The 13,217-nt window shown below is 42.2% G+C and overlaps 1 protein-coding gene and 1 pseudogene across 2 annotated transcripts in view; one reads left to right on the top strand and one right to left on the bottom strand.

The window, feature by feature from the left end:
* The window catches only part of PMS1 (PMS1 homolog 1, mismatch repair system component), an 86,478-nt gene that overhangs the window by 67,560 nt on the left and 5,701 nt on the right, over window positions 1-13,217 (bottom strand). Inside the window, exons 2-3 of one of the 2 annotated variants that reach the window (XM_040971854.1) lie at window positions 11,084-11,235; window positions 4,828-5,010 (exon numbers count right to left, since the gene is read on the bottom strand). In XM_040971854.1, the coding sequence (XP_040827788.1) occupies window positions 4,828-5,010; window positions 11,084-11,215 (315 nt within the window). In that variant the 5' untranslated portion in view covers window positions 11,216-11,235. Of the gene's footprint in view, window positions 1-4,827; window positions 5,011-11,083; window positions 11,239-13,217 lie in introns of those variants that run through there. The other variant, XM_040971855.1, reaches the window with a different exon arrangement.
* Window positions 3,838-4,014, top strand: LOC121150796 (annotated as a pseudogene).

The following is a 13,217-nucleotide window of genomic DNA, read 5'->3' as shown; positions in this document are numbered from 1 at the left end:
TTCTTTTTAAGTATATAAACAACTCAGAATTAGATGTATTATATATTTCTCTGGTTAATTTTCCTTAGAATGTAATTTAATCTTTCTTTCTGTAACTGAAATTACTAACATTCATAAAAGAATCTAATTATGTCATCTCAATATCTGGAGTTTTAAGTAATGGCAGTCTAATGCATAAGAAAACTATATCCCTGTTACTTATTATTAATCCACTGAGCCTGAAACATTGGCAGCAATGTGAATTAATTTTTTATTTCATATCTTGACAATAGGATACTGGACTTTGTATTAGTATATTGTCATGATACACTTGAGGAGCAGAATGATGAGCTTGTGGCCCTGTTGAAGGATTTACACTATTGTAATAATACAGGGGAAAACAGTGGTGGGAGAGGGAATGAGTAGGGAGGGAGGAAGGGGAAACCCCCAAGCCTATGAAACTAAATCATGAAAAATAAAAAAAAAAAATGCATTTGGTGAATGTCTTATTGTGCAATTTACTTTCTGTTTCGCATATGTTAACGAAATGCTCCAGTAGTATTGACAAATTCTCTAGAGATAACAATCTAAGTTTCTCATTTAACAGATCTAAGAGCTAACTGATACGTTTACTGAAAATGTAGGTTTAAAGATTAACTTAAATTTTAATTTAGTGCAACTGAGATGGAACCCAGGAAACTAAGTTATAAAGTACTCAGAGGTTCTAATGGAAGATAAAGAACTTACTGTTTTTAAATCTTCCCTTATCCAACCACATGACTTAAAAATTGTCTACATAAGTTAGTTTGATGGATAATATAATTAGATCACTAATGCTTATAATGTTACCACAATTTCTGCTTTTAAAATCTCACAATAAACCAGAGCCTACAAAACAAGTATGTAACTTCTACTCATAAAGTCACAAGTCTTTCTGCATGCCGAAGAGCAGTCTTCAAGTTTAAAAAGAGATCTTTTTTCCCCTCAGAAAACATTCACTAATGTTATCCTAAAAACAGTACTTATTTTCAACATAACTGATTTAAATAGGCAAATACTGGTGTTACAGCATGCATTTCTTAAATATTACACAAAAAACTTCCCATGCCTGACCACTCCTGACAGTGTATCACCCAAGAATACTCCTGCTAGCCAGGGTACATTTATTATCTTAATGTGCAGTGTTTTTTTTTAACTTATAAATACCTTTAAGACCACACAAGGAAAAAAGCAATATGGTCTTTTGTGCAAAACTCCATACTGCAGAGGTACAAAACAAACTGAATCTCTGGCTTTGACATGGACACACTCTGCACTTATAAATAGGTCATAAATTTCATACTCCATTTACTCTGCTGTGAAATTTCCTTGAAACAAATTACCTCACAAAACACCTGTTTATAGTAGACAATAAAAGACTAAGAGACTTTGAGAACTTGTGTTTTGAAGTCGGTACAATCTGGATTTTGGCCTCCCCAGACCCTATCTCCTCACCATCAGCATGAGAACACTGAGCCATAGACCACCTCTGCTGTACCTTGCCATACCCATGATGCAGACTGCTGCATAGGGAGTTTACTGAGGATGCTACTTCTCATGACTCCCTGTCCTGCAGTGGAATCCCGCCTTTACAACCTCTCCTGAACCAGTCCCCGGATGCTGCTCATCCTGCTTGATCTGAGCAAGGAGCCCTTTTCAGCTGAGATACAGACAATCTCTAGATACAACTCAACTCTAAAGGATTCAGTCACCAATACTCTCGGGAACTAGGGATGAGAGCTCAGTCTTAAAGGGTGCTATCAGGACACTGCACCAGGGCCCTTTCCAGTTCTACATTCTCATCAGCTTTCAGGTACAACCAAACTTGTGTTATCATTAAGAATTAATAAAAGTTTGGATATACGCTCATAAAACTTGATTTTCTGTGTGTGTCTAAGATGATTTCATGAAATGATTTGCTAATATTTCCGCAGAGAAATATATGGCATTGCAACTTGTAAAGTAAAACCTTTCTTTTCAATGTTTATTTTTTCTATTATTGTGATACTTTAAAAACTGTTCCATAATTCTGATGAACAGAAGATTTTTAAGTACACTCAAGGCCACATGAATGCCTCAAAAATAAAAGAAAAAAGATCAGCCTAGATAACAAGTTGATTTGAATAATTAAACAAATAAGATAGTGACTGATGGCCAAAAACTTGGCAATACTACCATTTAAAATCATAACTACAGGGAAGATTTAGATAAATCCCAACTCACGCACCAACAAATTTACAAAGACTAGGTATAGTGCTGCCATCTAGCAGACAAAGCTGATCATGGTCAATTTTAGCTCTGAGAAGTTACATAAACCTTGTAGGAAACACACATATGCCAAATTAACTTTTCTGCTAATCTCCCAAAAACGTCAGAGGCTATGAGAGAAGTTTCCATAGCATTTAAAAAATAAAATACATACATACTATGAGAAAAAATATGACTTTTGAAATAGCCACTGAGAACTCAAACAACAGTATACACACTGGGAGGTTCAGCAATTCCCTGCAAATGTCATCCCATTTTTTTTAGAGTCTTCATGTCAGATCTAGGCTGCAGGTTCATACGTATACATATATAGTCTTAGGAAACAAGGGAAGGTGATGCCCATTGCCATCCTCTAGTTAGTCTTTGCTAATATTTATTCAGACACTCTTTGGATTCTAAACAAAGGACATGATGAAAAAGAGAGGCACATGATGTATTACATGTTTCAGTAATCTTTAAGCACCTGCTTTAGGATTTCCTCCTTTAATCATGTCTGAATATCTAGATTCTTACAAGCCAGACGTGTCTGTACCTCCAGTCCAATAGCCAAGTCTCCTACTTATAACTCACCATCTCTACAATTCTGCAGGCCTACTTCTCATGTCAGATTTCACAGACATGCAAAACATGCCCCTCAAGACACCAAGGTGTACGTGCACTTTGATGTAGATTAGCTATAAAATCTGGAGCAGAAGTCATGCAGTGTAATTGGTACTATGTAACTGAAGATGGCAGGCAATACACTTAGGGTTTTACAGACATTACAAGCATCTACAACCAGTCAGAAGAGAAAAGTTCTAGGATCCAACCTGCTTCCAACCTGCTTCTAACTAGCCTGGATTCAGGTCAAGTCAATCCACATCTCTAAAGCACAATCTCATTAACTGATTAGAGTATAATACAGAGAAGAAACAAAAAAAAACAGTGCTACATTTCTCAAGAATTTCACAGTGAAATAGGTCTGTCTACTGTAAGCCACCACCCTTAGGGTTTCACAATGCACATTAGCACAGCAGATGTTCTGAGAAGTGTTACAGTTAAATGTCTAATTTTTAAAACTCGTATTTTGGTCAGACACCAAGTCCTGGGCCTGCTGCAGGATTACGGGGAGGCTGCCGATTCTGTTTCCAGGGCTCTGTGAGTGCCCCGAGTCACTGCCATGAGCAAAGCTCACCCTCTCAAGTGGAAAAAAACTTATGGACAAGAAGTTGTCATTAAAATTAAATGATGTGAGGGCCCGGCCTAGTAGTTAAAGTCCTAGCCTTGAATGCGCCAGGATCCCATAGGAGCACCAGTTCCAGTCCCGGCAGCTCCACTTCCCATCCAGCTCCCTGCCTGTGGCCTGGGAAAGCAGTTGAGGACAGCCCAAAGCCTTGGGACCCTGCACCTGTATAGGAGACCTGGAGAAAGTTCCTGACTCCTGGTTTTGGATCAGAGCAGCACCGGCTGTTGTAGTCACTTGGGGAGTAAATCATCGGACAGAAGATCTTCCTCTTTGTCTCTCCTCCTCTTTGTATATCTGACTTTGCAATAAAAATAAAATAAATCTTTTTACCAAAATTAAGTGGCAACAGACTTGTCCAGGGAATACTGAGGATCTGATCCTTTCATGAATTTGGTGATAGATCAATGTGTGGAGATGCAAATAGTGCACAGCAGAACAAGATTGTAATGGTGATAATATAAGGAAATATGATCATCACGTTAGAAGTCTTGGAACGACTATAATGAGTATTCGACAGAAAAATCTATATCCCATCTCGAAAAGGACCTGTTTTGTTATGATGTGATATGAAAGTTGGACCATGTATTTTTTCGTGGATTTTTTTGTTTGGCAATTAACTGTTGTGATAGTAAAAAATACATATTTTTTAAGCCAATGAAACATTAATATTAAACATTACTGTTTCTCTAGTAATAAATATTATCACTGTACAACACTGCACTGCTATTTCTAAAAAGCATTAAACAAAAAATTGCCATATGACATAGCTAAGCTCATTTCTAGGTTAAAAAGTAGACTCCAAAGACCTGAAAGCTAGAATTCTGGTATTTGTACATTCATTCAGCTACTTAAGATGGAAGCAATTCAGTGCCCATCAATGGATAAATGCATAAAGAAAAGGTGATATGCACACAATGGAACAATATTCGGCCTTAGAAAGAGAGGAAATCGTGAGACATTATACTCAGTTAAATAAGCCAGACACAAAACAGAAAATACTGCATGATTCCACTTACATGAGCTATCTAGAACAGTAAAACTCGAAGACACAGGAAGCAGAATTACTAGGAAATGAGGGAGAAAAGAATGGGGAGTTATTGTTTAACGGGTACAAGTTCTAGAGCTGAATCCTGCTGAAGGATGCATAGCAATGTAAACGACATTGTATGAACTGTACACTTAAAAATGGTTAAATGATACAAAATTTATGCTATCTATTATTTTGCTATAATTTAAAGTACACATACATTACCAAACACTGTGTTAGCACCCCATGTCTGTGGAATCACTAAAACAGTTACCACAAAGTGCCTTACCTCTGCAATACAACAAATTGACCCCAGGGCTTCTCCACGAAAACCATAAGTTGTCAAGTGTTCAAGGTCTTCATGACTATTTATTTTGGAGGTATAATACTTCACAGCCATCACAGGGGCATCAACAGCCTTGACACCCTCACCATTGTCTCGGACCTCAATCTTATCAAATCCATAGTTCTCCTGTGAAAAATTAAAAGCCCCTTTAGTATAAAAAACACTAAGCAGTTATCACATTTAGAAAACAAAAGGAGCTGCAAGTGAAACAATTTGTCATTTAGCCTTTATGGACATGTAACATTATGCAATAGGTATAGATATAGATACAGATTATAGATATGTTAGATATATAGAGAGACAATTTAAGTTAATCAGCTCTACCTATTTATCTTATGATACAATGAACAAATTCCTTGTTTTCTCTGGACTCATAGAAGGCCAGTCTGAGCTTTAATGTTTAAGTATTTCAATACAATGGGTATTTATAATAACTTACATTTAAACTTTTCTTAAAATACTCTTCTGAATTAGATACATCTTTTATAAATATAAATACAACCCTCTAAACAAAGAAAATCACAACACCACTGCTAACAAAATAATACTGTCTGACCAGAAAGAATCTAGCTATATCATTATGCAAATAAATTTTTAAGACCTTCTTCCTACTGTTTTCATAAAAACTTGAGGTTCTATTTACTAAATTATAACTTCCTACATTTGTTTCTATAAATAGTCATCTAACACAAAGCTACTGGGAAAACACATTTATTTTGGCAGGTTTGTGAGCTTTGAATTTTAAATTTAAAAAAAAAAGTTTTTCAGAATTCCAGTCATAGCATAGTTTTATATCCTTAAACTAAATTATAATTATCCAATAAAAATCAAACTCTCTGAGGGTCCTGCTCATGCAGTTTTGATTGTTCAACAGTTTTGAATTGCTACCAATTTCACTGCTCCAAACTCAATGAAATCTCTTCAGAATCCACTGGCTGACATAGTCTCTTCATTGTTGGGGTTCTGAGATCAGCAGTTCAGCTGTAGGGATCTCCAAAGAAACTTCGTCTGAGGTGATCCCAGACCTGATTCTTGTATGTTTGCCAGTACAGATCAGGACCCTTCGAGCATGCCCCACATTGAGGACCTAGGATGGGTGAGAGGCTGGGTAGGGCTTTTCTCTTTATCTCTTCCCTTACCTCAGATACAGAAAAAAAAAAAATATATATATATATATATTAATGTGGAAACCATGGTCTTACCACTTTTCTGTAGCCCTTGGCCCTTTGTGCCCTAATTAACTATGTAATGATTACCAAAATAAAAGAATTTTAAAAAATCAAGCTCTAAATTCCTATAGTGATCAAATTTCTTTTTAAAAAATTTTATTTATTTGAAAGGCAGAGTTACTAAGAAAGGGATGGGAAAGAGGAATGGGAAAAAAGAGAGTGAAAGAGAGAGACTAATCTATCTGCTGGTTCATTCCCCAGATAGCTGCAATCCCAAGAGTTGGGCCAGGCCAACACTAGGAACCAGGAGCTTCTTCTGGGTCTCCCATATGAGAGCAAGGACCAAAGACATGGATCATTCTTTGCTGTTTTCCTAGCTGCATTAGAGGGAGCTGGATCTGAAGTGGAACAAGGACTCAATCTGGTACCCACATGGGATGCTGTGCTGTAAACAGTAGCCTAAGTCACTGTGATATAGTGCAGGCCCCCAAAATTGCTAACAATGCCACATTCCATACTCCACTAAGTACCTGACCACTGATGCAAGTTATAAAAGGAAAAAATAGCGGCCCAGCATAGTAGACTAGTGACTCGCCTTAAACGCCCTGGGATTCCATACGAATGCCAGTTCTGGTCCTGGCAGCCCTGCTTCCCATCCAGCTCCCTGCTTTGTGGCCTGGGAGGGCAGTCAAGGATGGGTCAAGGAATTTGGGACCCTGCACCTGCGTGCCAGACCCAGGAAGCTCCTGGCTTCAGATCAGCTCAGCTCTGGTCACTGCAGTCATTTGGGGAGTGAATCAGCGGACTGAAGATCCCTCTGTATCTCCTTCTCTTGATAAATCTGTCTTTCCAATAAAACTAAAACAAATCTTGAAAAAAGTTGTTATTAAATTCTTTGCCTAATTTTAAGAAAAATCATTACATAACTATAAACCTTGAAATATAACTCAGTAGGCATCTAAGTAAAATAAGAACACAAATGTCTGTATAAGTGTTCAATTAATTTTAACAGCACATTTTCTCAGGACAACTAGCATTGCAGAAATTACAATAGGTCTTACTATGCACAGCAGCATAGTTAATGTACTTATTTAAAAATTATACAACATTATGGCCCAGGAGCCTCAGAGGGAGCCAGGAATGGCTCAGCCAGTGCAGCCTGGGCACCAATGGTGCTGGGTGAAGTCCCCAAACCATCTGGTGGCAAGTCTGTCAGGGTCTTGCGTTGTGGGCTTACATAGGACCTGAGGGTTCATGTCCAGGTGAGGAACGACCTATGAGGGACACACATCAACAAGGCTACTATTCTTGCACACCTGAGACTCCCCAGTGGCTTAGAGCAATAGGTGGCATGCCTAGCTGTACATGGAGAATATGCCAGTCCTTATTGACCTCCAAAGGACATCTGATACCATAGCAGAGGATACAGTGTAGACAGCCCAGGCAAGGGATAAGGGAATGTTAGGAAGGAGGACCACTGACAGAGTATGTTGCAGGTGAGGAATGACTATTGAGGTACTTTCATTGAGTGACCACTGAACTTGCACATAAGCAAGGGAGCTGAAATTAAGAAGTTTGGAAGGGGGAACTAGAGGGCCTTTAAGGGTCAGACCAATGTTCTAGTCCATGTGGGAGACTTAGCATCACTCACGGACAACTACTGGTACACAAATAAAGCTAGAGCTGCGGACCTACCTGGCAGGGTTAGATCATAGTACCCACCAGTGAATGTCAGAATAGGGGATGGGAAATATTAGGCTGGGCATGACACTAACGAGCACACAAGAGAACTAGGTCCGGGGCAGATGCTATAGGGGAATGTGGGCCCACCCCTGTGGAACTGCAATTTCTGCTGGATTGCTTAAGAGCTGAGAGTAGTGATGGACTGAGCCATGCATCACCAAGGAATCACACAACACTCATGGGTACTGGGGTTGGGAAAGGGCCAGGCTGATCAAGACTGCAGCACCTACAGGCACACCCAAAAATGAGGTGTGGGGTAGGCTAGGCTGCAACATTCGACAGTTCATACAAAAGTCAGGACAGAAAGGGCAGTCTGCCAGTTAAGGGTCTAATACTCATGAGATTTAGGACTGGGAGTGGATCTGGTGAGGGAACTTGGGAAACCCGGGGAGGGCCATAGCTGGTGAGCATGCTTTTCAGGCCTGGGTATTGGTCAGGCAAGGCAAGATAGTTCCACTGATGGAAAGTATGTGGGTTGGATCTGGAGGGGGATGGACTGGGCAGCACCAAGCCAAACCTTAGGAAACTGGCATATGCAGGAGCCAGCCTGGAGTGTTGGTCATGCTGGGCTAGGCTATCACACCCACCTGTTTGCATGATCCAAAGATGGGAGCAGAATGGGCACAGCTAGGCTGAAGCAATAGCCAGCGAGAGCTTGGACTTGGGGGTGGGCTCGGTCAGGTCAGGCTGTAGCATCAGATGGCAAAAGCCAAGATGGGGGATGCCAAGCTGGTTCAGAGAAATTACTGCAATGCACAAAATCTGTGTCTGGGAACAGGCCTGGTTGGAAAGCTCAGGGAAAGCTCCAGCTAGGTGGGCCTAAGAGCCAGAATGGGATTGGCAAACTTGACTGGATATGGCTGCAGTGTACCTTGACATGGATGTGGATTGGCTTTGGGGTATGCAAGACTAGGCTAGAATCCATCACCCACTGATGAGTGTGAGAACCAGGGTGGGTGTAGGACAGACTGGGCTAGGTCACAGCTCCAACTGAACCATGTGAGAGCTGTGTCTAGGCATGGAACAGGTGAAGCTAGGCTGTAACACCCAACAGTAAGAACCAGAATGGTTGTGGGCCACTTGGGCAAAGCCACTGTTCCCTCCAGGACAGGAGTTAAACTAAATCAGTCTTAGCTAAGGACCCACTGATGTGCATGAAATCTGCCTCTAGGAGGCCTGATAGAGGAGCTTGGAGAGCTCCTCTGCAGGTGAGTGCAAGAATCAAGGCTGGGAGCAGCCCACACCAGGCCAGGTTACAGTACCTGCTGACATACGTGAGGCTCAGGTCTGCAGGCAGGCCAAGTCGGGCCACAACAGTGGCCAGTTCACATTAGGGCTGAGCCTGCAGGCTGGCTGCACTGGGCTAGGCTGCAGCACCCACAAGCATGAGCTAGAACCAGGGAGCAGACTGCGCCAGGCCAGGCTACAACACCCATCAGCAAATGTGGAGGTGAGGTGGGCCACGCCAGACTGGGCCACAGCACCCACCAGCACATGTGAGATCTGGACAGAGGGGTGCAAGTCCAGCAGGGAGACAGTAGGGGCTCACGAGCTGGGCCACTGCTTCCACTGGAAAACATGAGAACTGGGACTGGGGGCAGACCAGACTGGGCAGGGCTTCAATGCCTGTAGGCCTGCATGAGCACTGGGTTGGGGGAGAGCCAAACTGGGCTAACCCACTGAATCCACTGGTGTATGCATGGGCCAGAGTAGGTGCGGGTTGGTTGGGTTCTGCCACAGCCTCAGCTGGCAAGTGCTAGACTGGGGATAAATGCTGTCAAGCCAGAATATAGAACCACCTGGAGAATCTGGGACTAGGAGTTTGCCCAATAGGCAAACTGTGGGCATCTCTCTGATGGTTTCAACTCCCACCTCCCACTGGTGAGCATAAGAAACAGGGTGAGGGGAGGGCCTGGCTAGCAAGGCGATGGCATCCACTGGCATGAATGTGTGCCTGATAGTGAGGTGAGTTGGATTGAACTAGGCTCCTGTGCCCATTGATGTGCACTAGAATTGAATGGGATATGGGACAGACTGGACCAGTCTGCTGCAAATACTAGTAAAAACAGGATGCAGGGCTGGGGTCAGGCTTGGTGTGAGTTATTCAGGGTTGCTGGAACTAGGCTGAAGTTCCCACTGGAGTATGTGAGGGCCAAATGTGTGGTGGACAGGGTTGGGTTGGACCACAGTACCACTGATTTGAGTAAGAGATGGGGTTGGGGGCCTGGCACAGTAGCCTACTGGCTAAACTGTTCGCCTTGTACATGCCAGGATTCCACAAAGGTGCTGGTTAGTGTCCCAATGGCCCAGCTTCCCATCCAGCTAGCTGCTTGTGGCCTGGGAAAAGCAGTCGAGCACAAAACCTTGGAACCCTGCACTGCATGGGAGACCCAGAAGAAGCTCCTGACTCCTGGCTTTGGACCAACTCAGCTCTGGCTGTTGCAGTCACTTGGGGTGAACCGTCGGATGGAAGATCTTTCTCTCTATCACTCCTCCTCACTGTATAGCTGATTTTTCAATAAAGAATAATATAATAATAAAATAAATATTAAAGAGAGAGAGAGATAGGGCTGGAAACAGAACTGACTCAGCAATTGCAACTACCAGTGTGTGCAGAGGTTGATGTGTGTGATGAGCTGAGCTGGACCCAGTACTGGCAAGTACATACAAGCGTCAGATCTAGGATCACCTCAGACATGGTTTCTTTGGGGATCCCCCAACTGAATCACTAGATTCAAAATTCCAACCACGTGGAGAATCGCAGGAAATCTGGACTGACTGTGGAGTGCACGTATCAGAACTGAGCCTCCTCCATGGTTAACATGGAGCAGTGAACGACATGTCCAGATGCACATGGAGGTTACTGCAGTTCCTTGGGGCCTGCAGAGGATATCCAGCTCTTAACTCCAGCTGCCTGCCAATGCAAACTCTAGGAGGCAGCAGTAGTGGCAGGTGACTGGGTTGCTGCCATGCTGCTGGGAGCCTTGGACTGTGTGTTCGCCTCCTGCCCCCAGGAGAACGCTGGAGTCACAGATCATCTCTTCTTCAGTCTCTTATAAGGACATGAAATTGGTGTTCTACGTGATGAAGTCCTAAAGAACAGCCTCTCCAATTTCCTTCAGCTTACTATCATGTTGATTTAAATTAGGACATATTGTTAAGAGTTTACACCCAAGACAAAGGATCCAACGTGCTAAAAATAAGAAAACAAAGGTGATATTTTAACTAGAAAACATTTGTCTACCCTGTTTTGGTTCAAAAATATTTGGCTTCTCAAGGCCACTCACCAGTTTCACATCTATGCTTGTTGCACCCGCATCAAGTGAGTTTTCAATGAGCTCTTTTACAACACTGACCACTGAAGTGATTATCTGAGAGCTGGAAAGGAGTCGAACTGTGGCAGCAGGCAACTGTTTCATTCTAGTTTTTAGCAGAGTAGCTGGAATACAAAAACACAAGTTACAAATTGATAAACATTCCTAATAAAATTGGTACAGTAATAATGATAACAATATCAGTGACCCACATTTACAGAACTTCCCTGTCTAGCTCTAATATAAATACATATTATATTAAACAACTTACTAATAATCTCTTATGAAACAGGCACCACTGGGGCCCAAGTTACCCGGGCCAGGTTCTTGGGACTGCCTCCGTGGTGGGTGCCAAGTTCGTGAGTCCTAGGGGTAGGGTGTCCAGAAGGGTCTGGGTTGCCTGGCCTAGGGGCCTGGGTACTGGGCCACTCTGTGCGGTGGTGCCAGTAACATGAGCCCCTGGGGTAGGGGTCCAGCAGGGTCTGAATAGTTTGGCCTAAGTCCTTGGGCCCACCTGTGAGAACTGTTCCTCCTCAGTGGAAAAGATGGATTGGACAACAGGCCCTGATGCACACAGAGGATATGGCAGTCCACTGGGTCCTGCAGAAGGCACCTGGTACCATAGCAGAGGAAGGAGAACAGAACAAATTGGACAACTACCCCAGCCAAATGATGACAGCAAATATCTAGATAAAAGGAGACTCTAAGGTCGACTGTGTCAGTCAATAGACATTGAAAGGAGTTCTTCATCCTTGGATTGCAAGATCGACAGCATTTCAGAACTATTACATCCACCTGGGCAGAACCATCAGAGTGGGCACCACACTGGGACCCTGGGTTGAGACTGGGTGGCCATTCCCCATCCCTGGGTACTGAGACAGCTGGGAGGCTGGATATGGCTTCTCCCATCACCTCCCCCTCTCCCTCCAGAAACAGGAAGAACAGAAAATTCAGAAACAATGATCACACCTACTTTTCCCTAACTTTGATCCTTCCCACCCTGATCCACTATGTAAACATCATCTGCAATTTTAAAGAAAGGAAAAAAACAGAAACAAATAGACGCCATTATCACTTCCATTTTATAAGACTCCTGATTCACAAACAAATTACAAAAAAAACCTGTTCAAAGTCATCCAATTGTGAGACAAAACTAAGATTTAGATACAGGCAAGTTAGCCGCTACAATCAATCACCTCTAGGAATAAAAATAACCCAAGTAGGTTTAAGAAAACTGATTTTTTTTTTTAATTTTGTGAGGTTTTTTTTTTTTCATTTTAAGGGAAAATGACGTTAATGTAACAGGAAAAATACTGCTTTTATTCTCTTTTGAGGTTTTTGTGTGATTTTTCTTGTACTCAATTACAATCATTCATTCCCAACAGCTTGCTTCAGCTAAAAACTAACCAGCTCCTCTCATTCCCAGGATGCTTCTATCAGAACACTCCATTTATCTTGCCTCAAAAACAAATTCCTAAAACCCATCAATGCTTTTCTTAGTATCTACTAATCTATTACATTTCTTTCCTTAGTATCTATTCCATTTAATTCCTCCTTTAAACTCTCTTTCCATTCAAAGTTCAAGCTTCCGGGCATGGCATGATAGCGTAATGGTTAAGGTCCTCGCCTTAAACACACCAGGATCCCATATGGGTGCAGGTTCTAATCCTGGCAGCCCCACTTCCTATCCAGCTCCCTGCTTCTGGCCTGGGAAAGCAGACGAGGATGGCCCAAAGCCTTGGGACCCTGCACCCACGTGGGAGGCCCAGAAAGAAGTTCCTGGCTCCTGGCTTGGGATTGGCACAACACCGGCCATTGCAGTCACTTGGGGAGTGAATCATTGGACGGAAGATCTTCCTCTCTGTATATCTGACTTTGTGATAAAAATTAAAAAAAAAAAGTTCAAGCCTCCAAAATCACGAATTGTTTCCTAATTAATCTACATTACTCCTGGCCTTTGATAACCCAATCTATTATGCCCATTAATTAAAAGGATAAAAATTACAAGAACAATTAGCATTTTTAAAAATCTAATATGAGAATCACAAACCTAAGCTCCTCACCTGGTAGGATTACATTTCTGCCTCTAACTTGTAATAGTTATGAC

The sequence above is a fragment of the Ochotona curzoniae genome, unplaced genomic scaffold (genome assembly GCF_017591425.1).
Source record: "Ochotona curzoniae isolate NIBS_2020 unplaced genomic scaffold, NIBS_Ocur_1.0 contig_2210, whole genome shotgun sequence".
NCBI lineage: Eukaryota > Metazoa > Chordata > Mammalia > Lagomorpha > Ochotonidae > Ochotona > Ochotona curzoniae.
Note: the sequence above shows the minus strand (reverse complement) of the source record. Positions and strands in the feature narration are given on the sequence as shown.